This window comes from Rattus norvegicus, chromosome 4 (assembly GCF_021556685.1).
Source record: "Rattus norvegicus strain SHRSP/BbbUtx chromosome 4, alternate assembly SHRSP_T2T, whole genome shotgun sequence".
In the NCBI taxonomy this organism is placed as follows: domain Eukaryota; kingdom Metazoa; phylum Chordata; class Mammalia; order Rodentia; family Muridae; genus Rattus; species Rattus norvegicus.
In genome coordinates, this window is record NC_141537.1 from 158,789,509 (window position 1) to 158,814,496 (window position 24,988).

General features: G+C 36.8%; 1 protein-coding gene across 1 annotated transcript in view; it reads left to right on the forward strand.

Annotated features, from left to right (window-relative positions):
• The first annotated feature begins 665 nt into the window (after nucleotides 1-665).
• The window catches only part of Vom2r49 (vomeronasal 2 receptor, 49), a 44,784-nt gene continuing 20,461 nt past the window's right edge, over nucleotides 666-24,988 (forward strand). Inside the window, 4 exon segments of the mRNA NM_001099515.1 lie at nucleotides 666-880; nucleotides 1,996-2,293; nucleotides 9,000-9,809; nucleotides 18,774-18,998. Coding sequence (NP_001092985.1) covers nucleotides 666-880; nucleotides 1,996-2,293; nucleotides 9,000-9,809; nucleotides 18,774-18,998 — 1,548 coding nt within the window.

A 24,988-nucleotide genomic window follows, 5' to 3' on the forward strand; every position in this document is an offset into this window, starting at 1 on the left:
ATAATATCTCCTCATTTACTTTCTTTGAAGTAAGTAAATTTGAAATCATGCCAGTGGTTAAAAAATATTTGAATTAAAAATTTATATTTAATTTTTACATTGTATATGCATTTCAAAATATTATAGTTATAAGTATATACAGTGTAAGATATTAAAAATACATAATTTGATAATTGACCCTTTAATAATGTTGTCTAATGTGAGGCTTTGGATTGGTCTTACAGAAATACTCTAAAATGAAACTGATGATAAGTGATTAAGAGTCCAGCTCCCTCCCCTACCACCCAAAAGAACACTGATCCTTTAATGTCTACTTCAGAAGACCCTTCATGACTTAATGTTTCCCCTGGTTATTCTCCTTTTACCTTGGGAATTTGAAAAGCCTCCGCTCACTGAGTGCACACACCCCACATGTGTTTTAGTGAACTTCACACTTGTTCGTAATTATGTGTTTTCTTACTGAGAACCAGGATTCCCAGGTGCCAAGAGTGAGGTTCCTGAACCCTGGGAGAATCACAGTGACTCTGTGATTATAAACTTGATCCACATGGACCAGATAGCCACATGATTTATCAGTTTGTTGATGTGCTATCAGGAACGATTAGCCCAAGATTCTCAACTGAACAGAGATTTTTGTGTTTTATCAATTATTTGTCAATGTTAGTATGAAATTACTCATTGCTTTCTCTCTCCTGATTTTGCTCACTGCATTCCAGGAACAAATTTCTTGTTTCTCTTTAAGTAAACCTGCTTCTCCTGGCTACTATCAAGACGGGGATTTTGTTATTGGAGGACTCTTTTCCCTTAGAGTGACTGCTGGAGACACTAGAAGCAAATTTGGCTTTACAGACACAACCCATATACCAGAACATGTTTATGTGTAAGTGTTTGCTTCTCTCTTTAAAAAATATAATTTCAGGATTTCATACATTTATAAAATATATGTTGATCAACCAGCTGTACTGCTTCTCGGAGTCTCTGCCTTTCTGTCTGTTTCTCTGTCCCTGTCTCTCTTTCTCTCTTTCTCTCTTTCTCTCTTTCCCTCTTTTCCTCTTCCTTCCCTTCTCTCTCACTTTTTAATCTACTGAGTTAGATTTAGGCATGCCAGTACTGCAGGAGTAAAAGACATAATCTAGAATGTAGGCAAGCTACCAGGACAAACCTCCTACTGAAACTGACCCTCCCTTCCCCAGTAGCCAGCAAATGCCAGTAGCTCCTCAGCCATGACTGGCTCTGTGTGTGACTCTCCCCTACTAATGCTGAATTCTCTTAAATATGTAAGAAGGTGTTGAAAACACTTTTCAGTTGAAGTGTTTTCAGTTTTTCCTTGTTTTAATTAAGCTTATTGTACTGAGAACATTATTTTTTTCCTGCTTAAATTGACTTGACACTATTCTTTTTCTCAATTGCCATAGTTTACCAAGCACTGTGTATTTTCCCCAGGTTTATCCTATTTTTGAAGACCACATAAAATATTAAGTTTCAATGTTTGATATTCTCATATGCTTTACTCCTCAGCTTTACTTTCTTAGACACAATTCCACAGTAAAAAGTTACAATTGTACATTAGATAGTACGTGGTGATGCAAATCTTTAATTCCAGAACTTGAGAAGCAGGAGGATCTATGTGAACCTGAGGTTAACTGGGTACATGTAATGAGTTTAAATACATCCTGGGCTGAATAATCAAGACTTGGTCTCAAATAAAAGATCAAAAAACATAATTGTGAATTTGATAATAAGCTGTATTATGACTCCTCTTCTTAAAGATGAATTCATCTATATTTTAATATAGAATATCCTGTTTGTTTTTTTGGAGTGTCATGTGAATTCTTTATATGACTTAGATTGTTATAAATAAAAATCCAGAATTTGAGAGGGAGCATGGAAGGAGATGCAGGGAGAAAAGGAAGGTAAATGATGTAATTATATTTTAATTAAAAATTAGTATTAACAAAACCCCACAAAAATGGTCTTTCTAATTTTTCCTCCTAGGGATTTCACCAAACATTATCAGCACATGTTGGCAATGGTTTTTGCTATAGAAAATATCAACAAGGATCCAAATATTTTATTCAATATGTCCCTGGGATTCTATCTCTTCAATGTTGACTTTATTGAGATGAAGGCTGTGGAGAGTTCTATGGCTTTGCTCTCTGGAGAGAGCCCCGCAGTTCCTAACTACAGCTGCAGGCCTGAGAAGACTGATAAGCTGGTTGCAGTGATAGGAGGCATTTCAACAGGAATATCAACCCAGATCTCCCAACTTCTAAGTCTCTACAATGTCCCACAGGTAGGCAAAGAATCCTGGCTCTTTAGGTTAAACATAGTAACAGAGTAATAAATGCTAATTAATCTATTTATTGTTTATTGATGAGTTATGGGACTATTTAAAACTTTACTATTTAGTTATCATTTCAACTCTAACGTGTAATTTATTCATAAGATGAAATCCTGTTTGTATAAGAAATTTATTTTTAAAAGCTTTAAATTAAAAAAATATAGATACAGTAATAAAACCTGTATTCTTAACACTCCAAGAAAATTTCCTTTGCCTCGTACCACTGCTTATACGGTCTTTCTTTCATATTGAGTTTTAGGGTATCACACAGCATGAGGACTGGCACAATTCTACTCATGTATCTTCACTGTAACTACTCAGGAAACATTCCTGACTATTATACCGTGCTATCAGCTCAGATTGCCACATAACATTTATTTTTACAAAGAACCTTTGGTCAGACTTACTCTGACTGGACATTAGGGTTGTTTCAATTTTCCTATGTTGGAACAAAAGTTGTAATTTCTGTCTTTATTTAAAAGTATTTTCGTTGATCAGTAATGTTTTATAAACACCACTAGAGTATTATAAGTAAAATGCATCTTAATCAGTAATAAATTTAAACAGAGCTACTTAGAAATCTTAGTCTGCAAATAACAGTGATCCAGCATTATCGGTATCCCTGATAGTATCAGTGAAATAACTTAAAATTTTCGTCAAATGAATTAGGTTGCCATATTGATTTATTTTTGCTTTTTCTTTTTCCTTATTTGTTTATATTTGAGACTTGTTCAAGGCTGGTTTTGAAATTCCTATGTCGCCTTACAGAGATCCTCCTGCCCTTGCTTCTCTGAGGCAGAAGGTGTGCACTATTATGTCTGACCATTTTTTTCTTTTATGAGTTTTTTCTTTTAAAATTTTGACTTTGGACATAGGCTTATGACAATTATATCGAGCACAATTTTCATTAGAAATTCATATATAATTGTACTTGTCTTATTTTTGTCACGGATCCTCCTACCACCTCTCAATAACCACTGATCTCTCACCTAACAGCTTCTTCTTCTATTTTCCTGACATAGGATCCTTCCCTTGGCTCTGTAGCTTTTTCACTCCACGTAGCCCCCTGGTCAGCCATGCAATGATCTGCTGAGCTACCAGAGTCCTTTCAGAAGGCCCTTGCCCAAGGTGATATTTTAAAGGTTTCTCCTAGCTTTTCTTTAGGTGTTTCAAAGTTTTAAACTTTCCCCTAATATCTCTGAGCTGATTAGAATGGATTTTTTGCATAGGGCAGAGAGACAGACTGCTCCACCTTAAGTTCTCTGTGTGTAGCTAGATCTTTAGTTTCCTTAGTAATTTTTGGAAGCAACAGTCTTTCCTCCAGTATATGTTTGTGACTATAGTTATGTGAGTTTATTTACTGGTCTTCTATTTGTTTTGTGTACAGGTTTATCTTATACCAACGCTGCTGTTTTACCATGGCTCACTAGTATAATTTGAGATATTGTATATGAATTGACATGTACCAGTACCCTCACTATTTGTCCATTGGGGGTCTTTGTGTTTCCATATGAACGTGAGAATTGCCTTAGCTACTTTTTGATGAGTGTCATAGGAAGGTTGATGAGAATTATGCTTAATAATATATCATTTTGGAATATTTTGCAGTGTTAATTCAGCCAATCTCTGTGTGTCCAAGTTCCTTCTGTTTTCTAGGGAATTTTTAGATGGCTTTAAAGTTTTCCCCCTCTTTCCTTAGGCTTATACCTAGTTGCTTTATTTTTTTTAATTGGACACAAAATTGCTTCCATGTTTATTTCCTCTACAAATTCATTATTGATACATAGGAAGCTACTAGTTTGGATGTTTGTGGTTTTTTTTTTACTTTGATAAACATGTATATCACGTTTGAGAGTTTTCATACTTAAAGTTCTGGGAAGACTCCAGGAGAAAACATTCAGACATAAACATGTCATATGAGAACAGGGATAATTTACCCTCTTCTTACCCCATTTGTAGGTGTTTTCTTACTATAATGATTTTGCTAGGATTTCAAGCTAAAAAATGAATGGGAAAAGTGATTATTCTCTACCTTTGTTCGCAGTTTTACTAGGAAACATTTTATTTTTCATCTGGCATTTTATCCATGTCAATATTCCTGTTCATAGTATTAAAGTAGTTACAGTTTGGGGTGTATGACATTGCTTTGGGGGTTCATGTTTCTTTTCTTTCTGTGTTTGAGTTGCATGTCTACTGGCTTGGATATTTATTTTGGTTTTACTTATATATCCTCTGATTGAGCCCTGTACTCCTTTTACACAAATGCATTTGTATTTGGAGAGAGAGAGAGAGAGAGAGAGAGAGAGAGAGAGAGAGAGAGAGAGAGAGAGAGAGATTATGAACCACCTGACACAGTTGCTGGGAATTGAACTTTGATCATTAGAAGTATTTTTTGTCATCATATGATACATGGGTTACATTATGGTCATTCTCATGTACTTTTTTCTTACTATCTGCTTTCCAATGCCTCTCACACCCTCCTGAATTGCTGTTCTGCTCTCTGAAGAAGACTCAACTTTTAGTTCTGTGTTTTATTTCTGTCCCCTGCCTTAGGATTTCTTTTATCATTCTAGTGGGTCCCTTTCTAGTTCTCTCTCTCTCTCTCTCTCTCTCTCTCTCTCTCTCTACACACACACACACACACACACACACACACACACACACACACACACACACACACACACACCACTATGTCTCACAATAAATGGGAAACTTAAATTAACAATAAAGGGTGGTTGGGCAGTTTCTCTTGCTTTGGCTTGGAGTGTGGAATATCTATATCAAGCAGTAGTAGATCTGAATTGTGAGGTTGGTCTAATCTTAGTGTTTGTGAAACTCTATGTTGTTTTGATATTGTGTCAGTTCTCATTCCTAATAGCAACAACAAGGCTTCCTGTTTCCTCCTACCATTTGGTTTGGTTTGTTTGGTTTTTTAAGATTTATTTATTTTATGTGTCCACATGTTTCTCCTACATGCATGTTGTTTGCAACAGATGTTTACCTAGTGTCCGTAGAGAAAGCCACAATAAGGTGTTAGATCATCTGGATATAGAGTTACAGGTAGTTGTGAACTGCCATAGGGGTGCTGGAAATAAAACCCAGGTCCAGTGCATGAACACTCCCTGTTCATAACTGCTGAGCCACCTTTTCAGCACCTGCTACCTATTCCCCTGAGGAAAAAACCTACGACTGAGGTAACAAAGTAAAAAAGATTTTATAATTTGGATTCCACTGGTGGTTAAGTTTGTTCAACTCTGTTAAAATATTTATTAAACTTTGTGTTTCTTTCTTGCTGAGGAATGTCTGTTTAGTCCATTAACGGGTTTATTAATTTAATAATTCAAATGTTTTTGAAAGTCAAGTTTTGCTCTTTACAGTATGGCCAGCTGGCTGCCTGTGGCCAATGAAAGCTATGTACATGGCCCAATACAACAACTTAAATGTACTCATAGAATCCTGAGACATTTTTGTCATTTCGTCTGTAATTCACTTGCACACAGTCGTAAGAGTGAGCTGTTGAGCTGCCAGTGCTGTGCTGTTGACCACGTTCTATAGATATTTCATTTCCTTTATCATGTTGGCATTTTTGTTTGAGTTTTTCTGTGTAGAATATGTAAACCATCCTTAGTGTATGTAAATAAATCCCTGATATATGAAAATTATTTCAACTTTATAAAATAGATAAGCCTTTCTTTCCATTTCTTCTCTTTGTCAGCCTGAGTGCTGTGTCTCAAGTGGTTCCATGTGTTAGGTCCTCTGTATGCTAAGTCCCGCATCTTTCTTGATTCACTTTCACATTTTCCAGAGTGCATCCCTGAGTTGAAGAAAATTTAGAAAGTTAGTTCAGCAGAGGCTTTTCATTCAACTGACTTGCATTTTGATTTTCAGCAACTTTATTTGGTTATCTTTTTTCAGACTTTTTTCCCTCCACACTTAAAATTTTCTCCACCAAGTGCCTGTTTTCTAAGTTCTATTTAGATTCAAAATTGATTCTCTTACTTCATCTACCAGCTTATGTGAGCTCTGTTTGTGATTATTTGTGACTATTGGTCATTCTACATAACAGAATGTCTCTGGCATCCAATCTCATATAGTTTTTCTTTTTCTCTTTGACTTCTAGTACTGAAGAATTATGACATCATGGAGGTGTCATTGTTATTTGCTCTCTCTCTCTCTTTCAATGTTTATGTATGTGTGTATGTATGTACATGTATTCATATATGTCCATGAGTGTGTGCTTGAGAGTGTGCCTGTGTGTGTAGGGGGTTATGTGGCAACTGTTGTGCATGTCAGTACTGTATAAGTAGGCATATCAGTACACCTGGAGGTCAGACAGTCGTCTCCATCACTTCCTACACTGCTGCCTTGAAAGAGGGTCTTTCACTGCAGAGCAACCTTGAGATTTTGAGCTGACTAGATAAATCTTGGGATTTATCTGTCACTACCCAGCTATGTTGGAGCATAAGCACATACTATGTCTGACTTGTTATGGGGATGCTGAGGATTCTAATCCATGCCCTTGAGCTACCTCCTCAGCCTCACTATGTATATATTTACATATATATATGCATTTACTCTCTCTCTCTCTCTCTCTCACACACACACACACACACACACACACACACACACACACACACACGCACACACACACTTAGCCTACATAGAAATGGAGTCATCATGACATCTTCATGCATGTATAACATTATACTTTGTTTTTCCATCCCCTAAGGCTCTGGCCTATCAGACAGTTTTTGTCTGATGCTTAGGTCAACTCCTAGTCAGTAAGTGCAAACTAAATCCTCCCTCCATAAACTGCCTGAGCAAAGCCTTTTCCTACCTATTCAGTTTCTTGCCATTGTGACCTTCCATTTCCACACCTGCCTCCTGAGTCAGCCTCATACAGGCCTGTTCAAGTCCCTGCAGATTCTGTGAGGTGCTGAAACTCCCCAATCTTAGCATCACACAGTAGGTCAGTGTTAAACAATCAGTTCTTTCCTGAGACAGCAGCTTGCCATAGCCCTCAGAGTAATAGGGAGCTATAGCTTTTCTACTTTGTCAGCCCATTTTCCTTGAGGAACAGCTGTCTTCCTGATAGCAACATCTGTATTAGAGGCCTGAAAGAACCCTAGGCTTGTCCTGTCAGCAGAACAACAGGCCTCTATCACAGACTCTTGCCTTATATTTGGATGCAATTTGTTACATTTCAAACACATTTTTTATTTATATTTTAAAAGTAATTCCTTCAGATTTTTAGAAACATGTGTAATTAAGAAAGTTATATTAATTCATATAACATAGGTCATGTTTTATTAATTAATTTACTTTTATGGGACACACGGACCCATTATCAAAGTTTATTGATGTAAGAAATTGTATTGTCATATATCGTCTATTTAAAGTGCTTACTTTTGTGCATTTATAAAATATTAAATATCCCTTTATGCTAGTGTTTCCTTCTTCAATGTTTTCGTTTTCCTTTCATCTTCTGATTTTTTTCTTTCCTATTTCTCCTCCTTCTCCCCACCCAACCTTCTCTCCCAATCAATTAAAATGTATTGAGAATCTGCACCCAATTATCATGATTTTGGATACAATAAGTAAAATATTCACTAAATATCCAAATTCAGTGAATGGTGCCTTGCCATGAGCAGCAGGTCAGGGCTTGACCCAGTGGGCATCTGGTTTTAAGAGATTATTTAGGGAATTCGTGTGGAAATGTGTATCAAGTCCCAATCTGAGGCCAGATACTCTGATAACATTATTGTAGAGAGAGGTAGAAGATTCAGAAAGGCAGACTGATAGTGTTGGCTAAACCTTGGAAATATGTTCCTTGGCTAAAGAAAGAATCCCGGAACTCATTAAAGAGCACATTTTAAGGAAAAGGATTGATTCATACCAATATTAGATTAAGTTGAATTGTAAAGTGAATTTGATAATTGGTGATTCAATATAGCAGATTGGGTAATGAATGATCTAGTCTACTCCCCACAGCAGAAGAGATGCCCTAAAATGCATAGGAACGACATCGTAGTCATCTCAATTGAAGTTCTCTGGTAAGAAGGATATGGGGGTGACCAAAGTGTCCTGTTAAAGAGAGACTTTATGACATTCATTAAGATTGATAGTCAGTCTTTTATCCTAAGCAAGCATATTTTAGGATAGTTGACTATAGCTTAAACATTACAGAAAGACAAAAGGCATAGGAAGTTCTAGAGAAATAATATACTTCACTAGTGGATTATAAAATGCTTCATAGATCTCTCATTATTGGATAATTAATTATGGATTTGCAACCTCAAGTGAAAAAGGCATTTAGAATTGGTATTTATCTACTTCCATTATCAGGACGATGAAAATTCTGGTATGGACAGTTACAGATTTGCAAATGCTCTAATTTGATTGATATTACATGAACAGAAAGCAGGAAATAGACTATTTGCAGTCATGTTTGATATATTCTATAAAAGTGGAAAGAAAAAGATCAAATTGGTGTGAGCAGTGAGAAGAAAGTGATGAGTCATAGGTAACAGTGGTATTACTTAGCAAAGTTATTTAACTATTTACTTTCTCATAGAGTTCATTAAGAGAAAATGTAAATCAAATCATTTGAGAAAAACATATTTGTCTTGTGTTAAATAGTAACTTTCTTTCTATTTAGATCAGCTATGCTCCTTTTGACCAGAATTTTGAGACCAAAGTCCAGCTCCAGTCTCCTTACCAGTTTCCTGTGCACACCACAGCTCTGTATCAGGGAATTATTCAACTGCTGCTATACTTCTCTTGGGTCTGGGTTGGCCTGGTGGTTCCAGATGATGTGAGGGGAGAACTCTTCCTTAGGGACATCACAGAGGAGATGAACAACCATGGACTTTGTGTTGCATTTGCAGAAAAGTTTCCAGAATTTCCTGCTAAGGACACAGGAAACAGGGAACATTTTATGGAAAGATTCACATTGACCCGTGTTATTGTTGCATTTGGTGACACATATTCTCTTCTGAGATTTGTCTATATTATCTTTTGTAATACCCCTTTCGGTAATGTCTGGGTCACAACTTCTGATTGGGATATCACCACATTACCCTTTCAACAAAATCTAGGTTATACATATTTTGGTGGAGGATTATCATTTTCTGTTCACATGGATGAAATTCTGGGATTCAAGAATTTTCTTAGAAGTGTTCAACCTAGGAAATACCCTCAAGATATCTTTATCCAGGATGTGTGGTCAATCTTATTTGAATGTCCCTATTTTGATCAGCACTGGATCAGGGAACTGAGTCAATGTGAGCAAAATGGCAACCTCAGTACACGACCTCTGCATTTTTGGGATATGAATACCTCACCCTCGAGCTACAAAGTTCATGAAGCTGTGTATGCTATTGCCCAGGCACTCCATGAGGAGCTCTTACTCACATTGGAAGGAGACTCACTCCATAAAGATTTACCCCAGGCTCCTCTCCCATGGAAGGTAGCAATCACTGGTCTTGTGTTTTCCTAGGGTGTTTGGGCTTGTATGCTCTTCATTTTGATTTATGATCTTTCCTAATTATTGTTAGAAAAATATTTATACTTTTAGCATACTTCTTTAGGGTACTGTCTTCTTCTTCCAAGTATTCATGTTTATTTCAGCTACATAAAGTGTTAGAGAAAAATGATGAAAACCACATTTTAGTGTTTGAAGGTGAGCTAACATTGCTATCAGAAAACAATATAGGTATGATGCTGAAAATGGATTTTCTATCTTAAGCATATTCAAGCAATAATACTTATACCCTTTGTCACATATCTTTTCCTTATTGCTTTTAATGATTTGTGATAAAATTATAATATGAAAATCAAGAGACTTATACAAATATAAATATGGCATGTTTTTAAGAAATTTTAGGCACATTTGATGACAATAGATTGTTTTGTTTTGATAAACAGATCCTAGAAAGAACTTATAGCTTCTGTAAGTCTAGACATTATCATCTATGTCTCTTCTCCAGTATGTGATAGGCTGACGCAGAAGGATCACGAGTTTGAAGCCAGCCTAGGTGGTGTAGACAGACCTTGTCTTAAAAACAAAATCACCAACCAAACTGAAACAAAAACAGGTTCTTTAAAATGGAGCTGGACTGAATGGGGTAGCACTATCATGACACATCAACTTTCTACATGTTTCCCCTTCTGGATCTTTCCCACAGCTATTGCATTTCCATAACCTGCCAAAGTCCCTTCTTCTACATCATTGACCACGCTTTATTTTTTTTTGAGTTTGTTTTAAGTTTGCTTATTGTTTGGTACTTTCAAACACTTAAATAATGAATGTTGGGCATTTTCTACCCCTACCCCATTGCATTCCTTACCCCTTCTTTCCCGGTTAGAGCCTTTCTCCCAACTAGCCCTCTCTCACTCTCATGACCCCTTTTTGTAGGTGAGATCCTCTAAATGTAGTTAGAGTTTCTCACCCAAGAGTGGGAGTTTGTTACTAGGCTAAGGACTAATTATCCCTTTCGATCACATAAATCTTTTGTGTGTTTTCAATTTTGACAACAGGCATGATAACACATGCAAAGTGGCAGCTCATGTTGAGCTGCATTTGCCTTTCCATGAGATCAGTGATGTTAAATATCTTCCTACACACTATTATCACATGTATCATTTTCTTAAAAAATATCTAACAAATACTTCCTCTGATTTTAACTTTTTGGTTAAATAATTTCATGAGTTACCTATAACTTGGGATAATAACCCTTCATTAAGTGTCTCGTTTGCAAATATACTCTTCCATTCCACAAATTGTCCTCTTACACTGTTGGATATTTTCTTTGCTGCACAGAATCTTTCTTTGTTAGGATAGTTTATCTTAGCTTTTATTGTCTGCCCTTGATGTCATATCTGAAAATACCATCATCAAGACCAATGACATCAAAGGACTTCCCTCTCCCTCTTACTCCAGGAGTTTTTTTTTTTTTTAATTCTGAGTTTTTGATCTGCTTTTACTTCATTTGGTGTGTGAAACAGACAAAAATGTAATTGAAGTTTCTCACCTTGTTTGTGGAAGGACTACATTTCACCATTTTTTTTCTGTTCTTGGTGTCTAGTGTTTTCGGTTGGTTTCGGGATTTCTGTTCAGCTCCTCTGTGATGTGTGCCTGTTATAGGCCATGCTTGTATTGCTGTAATTTCATCAAACTATTTGGAATGGAAAATGTGATACTTTAATTTTGTTCTTCTTGATTAAATTTACAAAAGGCATGTGACTTCTTTGGAGCTGTCCTCTCTTGTGGAGATGTTAGGCCTTGCTAGTCTCTGAGCAAAACATCATTTAAATTTTCATAGAGACTGTCCTAATCTATAAAATCTTTTGCATAATGAACTATTTTAAACAATATTAACTTTTCTTAACCTTGATGCTGTTTCCTTCCTATGTCTCTTTAATGCGTTTTGTCAGCATTTTCCAGTTTCACCATAGGGCTATTTTACCTACTTGGTTAAATTTGTTTCTAATTATTAAAATAATTAGGAATAGTATATTTATTGGTATATATTTATTATACTTGATATTGGGCTTCATAAGGATAATTACATTCATGTGTAGAGTATACAACACTATTTTAACTATATTTCATCTTAATCCTTTACTCTATTTCCTCTCCCTGCTGAGATGTGGTGGTTTGAATGAGAAATGTCCCCCACAGGCTCAGGATTTGAACAATTGGTTCCCATAGCATTTGTCTAGGGAAATTTGGATGATCCAGTCTTCCTGTGTGTGTGTGTACATTTCTGTGTGTCCGTGTGTGTACATTTATATTCAAGTGTGTGCACATGTATGCCTGAGTTGATTCATGTGCACATGCATGTGCTTATTAATATCTGTGTGTGTGTGTGTGTGTGTGTGTGTGAGAGAGAGAGAGAGAGAGAGAGAGAGAGAGAGAGAGAGAGAGAGAGAGATTTTAGGCATTTATAAATAACTGAACTCTATAAATGAGAGGAAAAACTACAATATAAGACTTTATGAATCTTTTTTGTTAATATGATAATTTCCTCATACCAATTTCCCCATAAATGCCATAACTTCACTAGTCTTTATAGATGAATAAAATTCTACTGTGTATATGCTAAATATTTATGTATTAATTAATTGATAGATACTGTATTAATTACTTTCTTTTGCTGTGACAAACATCATGTCCAAATATACTCAAAGAGAAAAGATTTGGCTTACAGTTCCAGTGGTAAAAGTGTTCATTGTGTCAAGGAATCATGGCAGCAAGCACTAGGCATGTTGACAGGGGCAGGAGTTCATATTTCAACCATAAGACAAAGCAAATAGAATAAACAGAAAATTCTCTATACTCTCAAAACCCATCCCCAGTGACAAGCTTCCTCCAGAAAGCCTGCACTTCTAAAACTGCGTGAAACAGTGCCAATCAACTGGTGACAAGTGTTCTTTACCTGAACCTATGGAGGATAGTTTTATTCAAACCACTACACACTCCTAAGTTGAGTCATGATCTTGTTATTGTTGCAGTAAGTTGTAATGTCAAGTACCTCTGATACACTAACTTAAGTCCTTCAAGTTAACATTAAGAACTGATGGAGCTGGATCATATGGTAGGTCCATTTTTGGTTCTGTGAGGAACATTCTTTCTGGTTTTCATAATGGCTAAACTAATTTACATTCCCACCAGTAAAGTAGTGCGTAAGCATCCTCTTTTCTCCATGTTATTGCCAATATTTGTTATTATTATATGAGTTTTCTGTTGTAGTGATAAAACACTGTGACTAAAAGTAACTTATGGAAGAAGGAACTTATTTTGGCTTAGGCTCAAGATTGAGAGTCCTTAATGATCGGGAGACAGAGCAGCAGGTATCTAGAATAAGTAGCCGAGAGATCTTATCTTCAACCACATTTAGGAACCAGAGAGAGCAAGTGGAATGAGGCTACATATTTTCAGCCCATCGACATACTTCCTCCAGCAATGCTCCATAGTCTAAAAATTCCATAACCTATCAAAACAACACTTCTAACATGGCCCAAGTACTCAAATACTTGAACCTACTGGGAACATTGACTACTCATTATATATATATATATATTGTGTGCGTGTGTGTGTGTGTGTTTTGATTGGATTCATCCCCCTCCCCAACAGCTTTCCCTTTCCTGACTGAGATTTCCATCCTATCCTCTTAAAACCCATCAAGACCAATTCATGCTGCCCCAATAATTTTGGATAGTTTATGTTCTACTGAAGCATGGACAACCTTCTAGAGGCTACATTCTTAAACAGCACTGACTCTCCCCTCCAATAGCTAACAATTTCCAGTGTCATCTCAGCTATGGGTTGGACTTCATGCTCAACTCCTTTAGCCTGGCTTGAGCTTGCTATGTCTTATGCATGCTATTAAAACTTCTAGGATCTCATATGTGCAGCTCCCTACAGAGGCCAGAAGAGTCTGTTTTCTTGTACTCATCCACTGGCCATTATTATGCATTGGTTATAGTTTACTAATTAAAGCATTTTAAAATTTTAACTATATTTATCTGATATTATTCTTCTGCCTCAAGTTCATCCAGATTCCTGCCTCCTACTTACCATGTTATTTCTCAAGAAACTAACCAAAATTCAATATGCAAACAAACCCTTCAAACCAGGAAAACAAAATAAAATCACACCCCAAAGAATAAGGCAAAACAAAATGTCAAAGTGTAATAAAAATTAAAGCACACATAAAAAGGCCTCTGGGAGTCCGTTATTTGTTGGTCACTCACTCCTGAATATGAGAGCTGCCCTGGAGTGGTTGGTGTGCCCAGAGCCACTTTTTGGAGAAACTAGATTTTTCCCTCTCCCAGCAAGAGTAACAGTTCAGTTGTCAATTTTTACTCTACTGACAGGATTTTCATTGATTTATCCATCTATCCATCCATCCATCCATCCATCCATCCATCCATCCATCATTTATTTTCTGTAAATACAACAAAAACATTTTAACAACATAAAACAAAAACTATCACATAGAAGTCAGACAACAGAAAAAAAAAAAGAGCCCAAAATAGGATGCAAGATTCAGGCACATACTTGTTTGCATGCTCAGAAGTTACATAAGAACACTAAAATTGAAGCCATAATATAAGAACAAAGGACCTGGTATGGACCCATGCAAGCCCTATTCTTGCTGTTTCAGTCTGTGACTTCATATGAGATTTGCTTATGTTAATATAGAGGGAGCAAATTGTTTTCTTGGTATCCTCCATCCCCACTGGCTCTCGCCTTCTTTCTGCCTCCTTTTCCATAATGTTTCATGAGCTGTAAGAGGAAAGATTTTTTTTTAATTTTGAAGAAAATATTTTTCTCTCATGTAATACATTCCAAAGTCAGACTCCCCTTCCTCTACTACCTCCAGCTCCTCTGTCAATCTCCTCCGGACTCCTGGACCTCTGGAGCAGACCTCCCAGGAATATCAACATGGCATAATCTTTGAAATGATATACTAATTAACTGTGTTTAATTGTTCTTCCTGGATGTCATTATGGACAAATACTTTTCTTGTCAACTTACCTTGAGATTCTGATTCCTAGGAATTTTTGTAGGAATTCTAACTCACTTATTTTTCTTCTCAGAGAGATTAGACTCTCCAGAATATAGATAATTTCTTGACCCCTTAAAGACAAATAAGTACTGACAGCCTTTTTCTTCTGATAAGTGTAAGACTATGAGATATTTGCCTTTTAGTTTTCTTTAAATACTGTAGTATTGTGCTATCTACAGGGTCTTTGCATTTCCATATATATAGTTTATACTAAGTTAGCTAACATCCACATAAGAACCTACTAGCATTTTAAGAATGGTTGTACTGACTCTACGGGTCAACTTTTATGGAATTGACATATTCACAGTGTTGAGTCTCCTTATTTATGACCACAGAAATTCTTTCCATTAAAAAAGATACTCTGTTAAATGTTTATTCTATAAACTATTCAATAAAGATATTTTGACGTCATTAGCAATTTAAGTGGATTGACCTATTTCTCTATGAACATCTATAGTTATTTTTCTTCTTTGGCTATTTCTTGGACATTGTTAATGGACATATATTTTGGAAAGGTTATGGTTCTCTTAAATAAGTGGGTATTTTGTCAACTTTATTACAATTTATTAGCATTCTTTATTGGTTTTTTGTTTTACTATTTATATTAGTTATTGTTTTCATGTCCCTTTTAGCATCTGGAAAGTTTCTTGTTATGAAGGCCACTTTGCTCTCTTTAATACACTAAGTCCAACCTTCTTTTAATTAATGTTGGCACAGTATATTCCTGCATACCTTGTTAATCTACTGTTGTCTTTTTCTTATTCTTTTCTATTGAGAACTTCATACTTTCACACAACGTGTTTAGGTGGAATCCATCCCTTGTTCCTTCTCCTACACATCCACTCTTATTCATACCACCTATCCTCTCAGTTACTTGTGCTCTGTTCTTTTGAGCTCAGTGAGTCTACTTAGATCTACATGTATATGTATGGGTTTAAGACCATGTACTCTAGTAGGGGTAAGCTCGCACTCCCTGCATTCTTAAAGAACACTGACTCACCCTATGAATTTCATGTTAAATAGCACAAAGTCTTGGCGGGTTTTTGTTTATCTGTTTGAGTATTGTGTTTTACCCCAATTTGTCTCTGTTTTAAATTCATATATTTAGTGAACTCGCCTTAAATTGATTATTGATATTTATAATAATTAATATCATATGACAATTTTCTATTTGGGGGAAGTTGACTCATTTTGTTATCTTCTCATTATCTAACATCTTTAGAATTAACTGTATTTTCTATTCTACTTTTCTCTTAGAATATCAGTTACACTTTAAAAATTCTGGTGGTTTTCTAAACATAAAAAATACTGCATGTCAGCAATACTGGCACATTCAGCAACCCTTCTGCTTTCCCTTTTCTATTTGTTGTAATAGAGCTGTCAAGAGTTTAATTTTTCTAAAGATGTAGCATATGCAATTTTTTTCTTTGAGAGTTTCCTTTAACATTGCTACAAAGCTGGAACATGAACGATTTTACTCCTGTGTGTTTTTACCTCAGATCATATTCATTTGCCCTTCAGTTTAATAGGATGATTTTTTGCTGATTCAATCTTAAATTAAATCATCTTCCTCTCTAAGGAAGGGATATTTTTCACTTATTTCTTCAGAGAATTGTTTTTCTGATTTTTTTAGTTTCAATTGTAAGATGTAGTTTTTTTATATTCATCCTATATGATCTATTAAAATAATTTATTTGTTGACAGCTATATACAAGCATACAAGTACATAATACCTTCTGTTCACACCCATTTTCCTCCCTCCCTTAACTTTCTCCAACCTCACAGATTCTCCAGTCTCTCACCATGTCTCTATCCTGCATTCATTTCTCTTGTTTTGTTTTTTCTTTCATGACACACTGGATTTATGGCTGTGTGGGCATGAGAATGCAGCTATGCCATGGGGCAGTAGGCACTCAAAAGTGTGGTTCTATCTGATGGCAATGACTTCCTCTCTTCCAGAATCGTTATGGCGCTAACAGTGCTCATGTGAGGGGCTGGACTTCATTAGCCCCTCCCTAATCTCTAGTTAAATATTTTATGGGCTCAATCTTGTATTGGTCCCACACAGGCAAACTTAGCTTTTATAAGCACATGAGTGCCATGACCATGTCACACCTAAAAGACATCATTTCATGGACCTCCTGTCCAGCATCTTGCTCTTGCATTCTCTCCATCCCCTTTTCACAATGTTTCCTGTGCTTAGGGAACAGTCCCATGGCTGTCTCATTTAAATATGAGTATTCAATAGTCATTTTTTTCCTCAAGCACTGATATTCTTGGAAAAGAGAAGATTCTCTGATATAATCTGTCAATTTCACTATACCATGTGTGTAACTATGCAGGAGACAATTCAGTAATGCATCTTCTTAGCAAAACAGAAGAATTAGGCTCACCCATAGGACTCTGATATCCCTAGACATGGAACTTGAATAGGTTTGCAGTAATAGGTATGAGTCCCTCTTTTAAAGATGTCCTCAAATACAATCAGTGAGCAGTTATTTATTCCCATAACAGTTGTGCCAGTATTTCTCCAGTATGCACATTGTATCTGGGAAATTGCTATTATAGAATGTAAGGTCCCTCGTTGGGAAAAGCCTCTGCTGACATTTTTCCCCTAGCAGCTTGTAGTTCAGCTTCTGCCAGTATGAAATGTGCAAGACAGACAGACAAACAGAACAGAAAAGTAGGGAGAAATTTTTCAGCTTATCTCCACCCTAGCTATTGTGCCCTGCATCCATGGTGTGGAGTGTCTTCAGGAATATTATCTGGTTCATATATGTAACTAAGGGAAATGATCATAATCAGTATAGTCTTGGTTCTGTTTTATATAATAAACTGTAAAACCTCTGTTCAAATTCTTTTTAAATTATATTTTTTCTTTCTTTTTTGATTTTTTACAGATATTTTATTTATTTACATTTCAAATATTATTACCTTTCCTATTTTCCCCTCCACAACCCTCCTACCACATACCCCCACCCCTGCTTCTAGGAGGGTGTTCTCTTACCCACCCACCCAATTCTTCTCCCTGCCTTGGCATTCCTCTACACTGAGGTATCTAGCCTTCACAGGACCAAGGGCCCCTCCTCCCATTAATGTCCATCAAGGCCATCCTCTGCTACATATGTTTTAACTTTATGTGTAACTTCTTTATATATCTTCAGGTTTGGTTAACTTATCCCCACTTCATTCCCTCTTACTACCATCCACCTTTTCAGTTCTCTATGGCATGATTCCCTACATTTCTATATCATATGTGTTCTTCTTTCCCCTCCCTCTCTAACTACAACTTTTATATTTCAAAAGCTGAATATTTTGTTGAATTTTAGTAATTTATAATTGTGAAAGAAAAAGGTATTTTTCTTAAAAGCTATTATGCAAAAAGCACCTCATTCAAATTGTTCTTATTTTTCATAAAAATTAGAATCTTTCCTAGATTCTAATCTAGAAGTCCTCATTTCATCAGGGAGTGAATGAGAAAAATTCAGTTTTTGATTCTCAATAGTGGTGCTATTGTGGAAAGATCCTTGAACACATGGGCACTGTGGAAATTTTCCTGAACAGAACACCAATGGCTCAGGTGCTAAGATCAACAATAAACAAATGGAATCTCATAAAATTCAAAAGCTTCTATAAGGCAAAGGTCATATAGGTAATAGCACATGACTATGCTAATGTCTACATATAGCCCTATTGCTGGCATATATTAGCCCTATGATAAATGTTTGATAAATGAAATAATAATCAAAGCCCACAGGAATATATAGTTGGGGAAAGAGAAGGCAGTTAATGTACCCATGTTTATTTGCATCTCAGTGACTTATACTTCAAATTCTGACAGTTATTTTCTCCTTTAGCTTCATCCATTCTTACAAAAGGGCCAACTTAGGAGAAGCTCCAATGAGGAGAATGTAGTAAACAAGGAGGTTTCAGCAACCAAGCTTGACATCTTTAATTACCAGTCTCTGCAGAACGGTAGCAAAGCTCAAGTGAAAGTTGGCGAGTTTGTCTTTGAGTCTCACAGTGTTCAGCATTTTTCCCTAAATGAGGAACTCATAACTTTTGGTGAACACCACAGTCAGGTGAGTATCTTTGAAGTCATCACCATGTGCTGATCCGAGAGTGGAATTCCTCAGAAAATGGGGTTAGGGGACTGCTGAGTACCTGCAGGCTGAGAGTGCCTTCACTTTGTCCTTTCCAATGCCAAATACCAGAACTTTTTGTCTGCAGAATCACTGCAAGAATTACTGATTCATTTCGGATTAATTCTTCAGATAGTTTAATTTTTGTAATGATAATATACACCCATGGCCTACATAGTTAAAAAAAGCCTTGGGATGTTTTCTAGATAGTCAAGACTTTAGTAGAAGTAACTGACTTTGGTAAGTAAAGATGTATGGTCAAAAACAGTCTCTGTAAGTAGGTATTTGTAAATATAACTTTTATTTTCATGAAGTTAATTGTCATTTCTGGGGCTTACCGCCCCTATCTGCTAACCTGTGCTTGTTTCTGGAAGCTTCTAGACTCATTGCAATCTATGTCAGGGCTAGAATGTTTATAGACCTTGAGACTTGACGCTTAATAAGATTACCTTGTCTATCACTTTCCAAGTTCAGGCTGGCTGGTTCACATCAGCTACTCTGGCTCAACTCTTCTCCTAGCTGACTTGTTCAATCTGACTTCTCTCAGTTTCTGGCTAAATTTACTCTACTTGGCTTCATATTACCTTTGTAATGTGTTACAATCTTTTGACTGTTTTTGAAATTCTGGCTGATTCTGTCTCTGCCTTCATGCACTGTTCCTTTAAGTTACTGACAGAAGCCATCTAGGAAAGGCTATGGTAAACGAGTAAGTCTTCTGGAGATAGCCCACAGATATTCATGGCTGACAATTTTTCTCTGAGAGGCAAAGACCCCAGAGACTTTGACTCAGATACTGCTTCTTTTTCTTCCCACTACTACACTGCTTACTGATTTCCTGGGTATTTTCCCACCCTATTGGGCAGATTTCCTGAGGAATCAATATGAAGATGTACTTTTATGTAGTAATGCTGCTTAGATGAATTGATGATTTTCTAATTTCTGATCATTATTTTATATTGCTCCTAAATTGATACAAGTATTCTCAAGTGGCCTATAAAATAAAAGTTGCAAATAGAGCTCTGTATAACTTCAAGTCTCATGGACTAATTGTGCTAGGAAAAAAAGGATCGGAACAAATTAATGATCAAGGAAAAAACATTTATTCAATGATAGATCAAAGAAATAGGCCACAGGCATTCACTGTGAAAAAGCAAGGACATATGAAAAACTGTTGCTTTGAACTTATCATGAGCTTATGCAATGAAACACTGCTTTGAACTTATAATCTCCCTTCTTCTGTAATTCCCATTTGCATACCATGTTATATATGAGGGGATTTTTTCTTACATAGAAGATTTTTGTAACTGAAGGCAAAAAGAAAGGCCTCCTACTTCTCGCAATGTATGTTTTTTGTGTCCTTGACTTTCTTTGATTCTTCATTCCTTTGTTCCTTGGTTTGTTTATTTGTTTATTTGATCATTTGTTCGTTCGTTCCCTCCTTCCTTTCTCTCTATTTCTTTCTTCTTTCTTTTTCTTGTCCTTCTTTCTCTGTCTGTCTGTCTGTCTGTCTGTCTGTCTGTCTGTCTGTCTCAGGAAGAGTTAATAACCAACTTTGGCCCTCTTGCCTTCCTAGGCAGAGTCCTCAGGATCAATGAGTAAAGAGTCCATGTAACTAAGTTTCTTTTTTTTTTTTTTTAACAAAGAGAGCTTTTTATTAACTTGAGTGTTTCTTAATTACATTTCGAGTGTTATTCCCTTTCCCCAGTTTCAGGGCAAACATCCCCCTAATCCCTCCCCCTCCCCTTCTTTATGGGTGTTCCCCTCCCCCCCCTCCCCCCATTACTGCCCTCCCCCCAACACTCACGTTCACTGGGGGTTCAGTCTTAGCAGGACCAAGGGCTTCCCCTTCCACTGGTGATCTTACTAGAATATTCATTGCTACCTATGAGGTCAGAGTCCAGGGTCAGTCCATGTATAGTCTTTAGGTAGTGGCTTAGTCCCTGGAAGCTCTGGTTGATTGGCATTGTTGTTCATAAGGGGTATCGAGCTCCTTCAAGCTCTTCGAGTTCTTTCTCTGATTCCTTCAACAGGGGTCCCGTTCTCAGTTCAGTGGTTTGCTGCTGTCATTTGCCCCTGTATTTGCTGTATTCTGGATGTGTCTCTCAGGAGCGATCTACATCCGGCTCCTGTCGGCCTGCACTTTTTTGCTGCATTCATCTTGTCTAATTGGATGGCTGTATATGTATAGGCCACATGTGGGGCAGGCTCTGAATGGTGTTCCTTCTGTGTCTGTTTTAATCTTTGCGTTTCTATTCCCTGCCAAGGGTATTCTTGTTCCCCTTTTAAAGAAGGAGTGAAGCTTTCACATTTTGATCATCTGTCTTGAGTTTCATTTGTTCTAGGCATCTAGGGTAATTCAAGCATTTGGGCTAATAGCCACTTATCAGTGAGTGCATACCATGTATGTCTTTCTGTGTTTGGGTTAGCTCACTCAGGATGATATTTTCCAGTTCCAGCCATTTGCCTACGAATTTCATAAAGTCGTTTTTGATAGCTGAGTAATATTCCATTGTGTAGATGTACCATATGTTCTGTATCCATTCCTCTGTTGAAGGGCATCTGGGTTCTTTCCAGCTTCTGGCTATTATAAATAAGGCTGCAATGAACATAGTGGAGCACGTGTCTTTTTTGTATGTTGGGGCATCTTTTGGGTATATGCCCAAGAGAGGTATAGCTGGATCCTCAGGCAGTTCAATGTCCAATTTTCTGAGGATCCTCCAGACTGATTTCCAGAATGGTTGTACCAGTTTGCAATCCCACCAACAATGGAGGAGATTTCCTCTTTCTCCACATCCTCGCCAGCATCTGTTGTCCCCTGAGTTTTTGATCTTAGCCATTCTCACTGTTGTGAGGTGAAATCTCAGGGTTGTTTTGATTTGCATTTCCCTTATGACTAAAGATGTTGAACATTTCTTTAGGTGTTTCTCCGCCATTCGGCATTCCTCAGCTGTGAATTCTTTGTTTAGCTCTGAGCCCCATTTTTTAATAGGGTTATTTGTTTCCCTCTGGTCTAACTTCTTGAGTTCTTTGTATATTTTGGATATAAGGCCTCTATCTGTTGTAGGATTGGTAAAGATCTTTTCCCAATCTGTTGGTTGCCGTTTTGTCCTAACCACAGTGTCCTTTGCCTTACAGAAGCTTTGCAGTTTTATGAGATCCCATTTGTCGATTCTTGATCTTAGAGCATAAGCCATTGGTGTTTTGTTCAGGAAATTTTTTCCAGTGCCCATGTGTTCCAGATGCTTCCCTAGTTTTTCTTCTATTAGTTTGAGTGTGTCTGGTTTGATGTGGAGGTCCTTGATCCACTTGGACTTAAGCTTTGTACAGGGTGATAAGCATGGATCGATCTGCATTCTTCTACATGTTGCCCTCCAGTTGAACCAGCACCATTTGCTGAAAATGCTATCTTTTTTCCAATGGATGGTTTTGGCTCCTTTGTCAAAAATCAAGTGACCATAGGTGTGTGGGTTCATTTCTGGGTCTTCAATTCTATTCCATTGGTCTATCTGTCTGTCTCTGTACCAATACCATGCAGTTTTTATCACTATTGCTCTGTAATACTGCTTGAGTTCAGGGATAGTGATTCCCCCTGAAGTCCTTTTATTGTTGAGGATAGTTTTAGCTATCCTGGGTTTTTTGTTATTCCAGATGAATTTGCAAATTGTTCTGTCTAAATCTTTGAAGAATTGGATTGGTATTTTGATGGGGATTGCATTGAATCTGTAGATTGCTTTTGGTAAAATGGCCATTTTTACTATATTAATCCTACCAATCCATGAGCATGGGAGATCTTTCCATCTTCTGAGGTCTTCTTCAATTTCCTTCTTCAGTGTCTTGAAGTTCTTATTGTACAGATCTTTTACTTGCTTTGTTAAAGTCACTCCGAGGTACTTTATATTATTTGGGTCTATTATGAAGGGTGTCGTTTCCCTAATTTCTTTCTCGGCTTGTTTCTCTTTTGTATAGAGGAAGGCAACTGATTTATTTGAGTTAATTTTATACCCAGCCACATTGCTGAAGTTGTTTATCAGCTTTAGTAGTTCTCTGGTGGAACTTTTGGGATCACTTAAATATACTATCATATCATCTGCAAATAGTGATATTTTGACTTCTTCTTTTCCGATCTGTATTCACTTGACATCCTTTTGTTGTCTGATTGCTCTGGCTAGAACTTCAAGAACTATATTGAATAAGTAGGGAGAGAGTAGGCAGCCTTGTCTAGTCCCTGATTTTAGTGGGATTGCTTCAAGTGTCTCTCCATTTAGTTTAATGTTAGCAACTGGTTTGCTGTATATGGCTTTTACCATGTTCAGGTATGGGCCTTGAATTCCTATTCTTTCCAGGACTTTTATCATGAAGGGGTGTTGAATTTTGTCAAATGCTTTCTCAGCATCTAATGAAATGATCATGTGGTTTTGTTCTTTCAGTTTGTTTATATAATGGATCACGTTGATGGTTTTCCGTATATTAAACCATCCCTGCATGCCTGGGATGAAGCCTACTTGGTCATGGTGTATGATTGTTTTGATGTGCTCTTGGATTCGGTTTGCCAGAATTTTGTTGAGTATTTTTGCATCGATATTCATAAGGGAAATTGGTCTGAAGTTCTCTTTCTTTGTTGTGTCTCTGTGTGGTTTAGGTATAAGAGTAATTGTGGCTTCGTAGAAGGTATTCGGTAGTGATCCATCTGTTTCAATTTTGTGGAAAATTTGGATAATATTGGTATGAGGTCTTCTATGAAGGTTTGATAGAATTCTGCACTAAACCCGTCTGGACCTGGGCTCTTTTTGGTTGGGAGACCTTTAATGACTGCTTCTATTTCCTTAGGAGTTATGGGGTTGTTTAACTGGTTTATCTGTTCCTGATTTAACTTCGGTACCTGGTATCTGTCTAGGAAATTGTCCATTTCCTGAAGATTTTCAAGTTTTGTTGAATATAGGTTTTTATAGTAAGATCTGATGGTTTTTTGAATTTCCTCTGAATCTGTTGTTATGTCTCCCTTTTCATTTCTGATTTTGTTAATTTGGACGCACTCTCTGTGTCCTCTCATTAGTCTGGCTAAGGGTTTATCTATCTTGTTGATTTTCTCAAAGAACCAACTTTTGGTTCTGTTGATTCTTTCTATGGTCCTTTAAGTTTCTACTTGGTTGATTTCAGCTCTGAGTTTGATTATTTCCTGCCTTCTACTCCTCCTGGGTGTATTTGCTTCTTTTTGTTCTAGAGCTTTTAGGTGTGCTGTCAAGCTGCTGACATATGCTCTTTCCTGTTTCTTTCTGCAGGCACTCAGCGCTATGAGTTTTCCTCTTAGCACAGCTTTCATTGTGTCCCATAAGTTTGGGTATGTTGTACCATCATTTTCATTAAATTCTAAAAAGTTTTTAATTTCTTTCTTTATTTCTTCCTTGACCAGGTTATCATTGAGTAGAGCATTGTTCAATTTCCAAGTATATGTGGACATTCTTCCTTGATTGTTATTGAAGACCAGTTTTAGGCCGTGGTGGTCCGATAGCACGCATGGGATTATTTCTATCTTTCTGTACCTGTTGAGGCCCGTTTCTTGACCAATTATATGGTCAATTTTGGAGAAAGTACCATGAGGAGCTGAGAAGAAGGTATATCCTTTTGCTTTAGGATAGAATGTTCTATAAATATCCGTTAGGTCCATTTGGCTCATGACTTCTCTTAGTCTGTCTACATCTCTGTTTAATTTCTGTTTCCATGATCTGTCCATTGATGAGAGTGGGGTGTTGAAATCTCCCACTATTATTGTGTGAGGTGCAATGTGTGTTTTGAGCTTTAGTAAGGTTTCTTTTACATATGTAGGTGCCCTTGTATTTGGGGCATAGATATTTAGGATTGAGAGTTCATCTTGGTGGATTTTTCCTTTGATGAATATGAAGTGTCCTTCCTTATCTTTTTTGATGACTTTT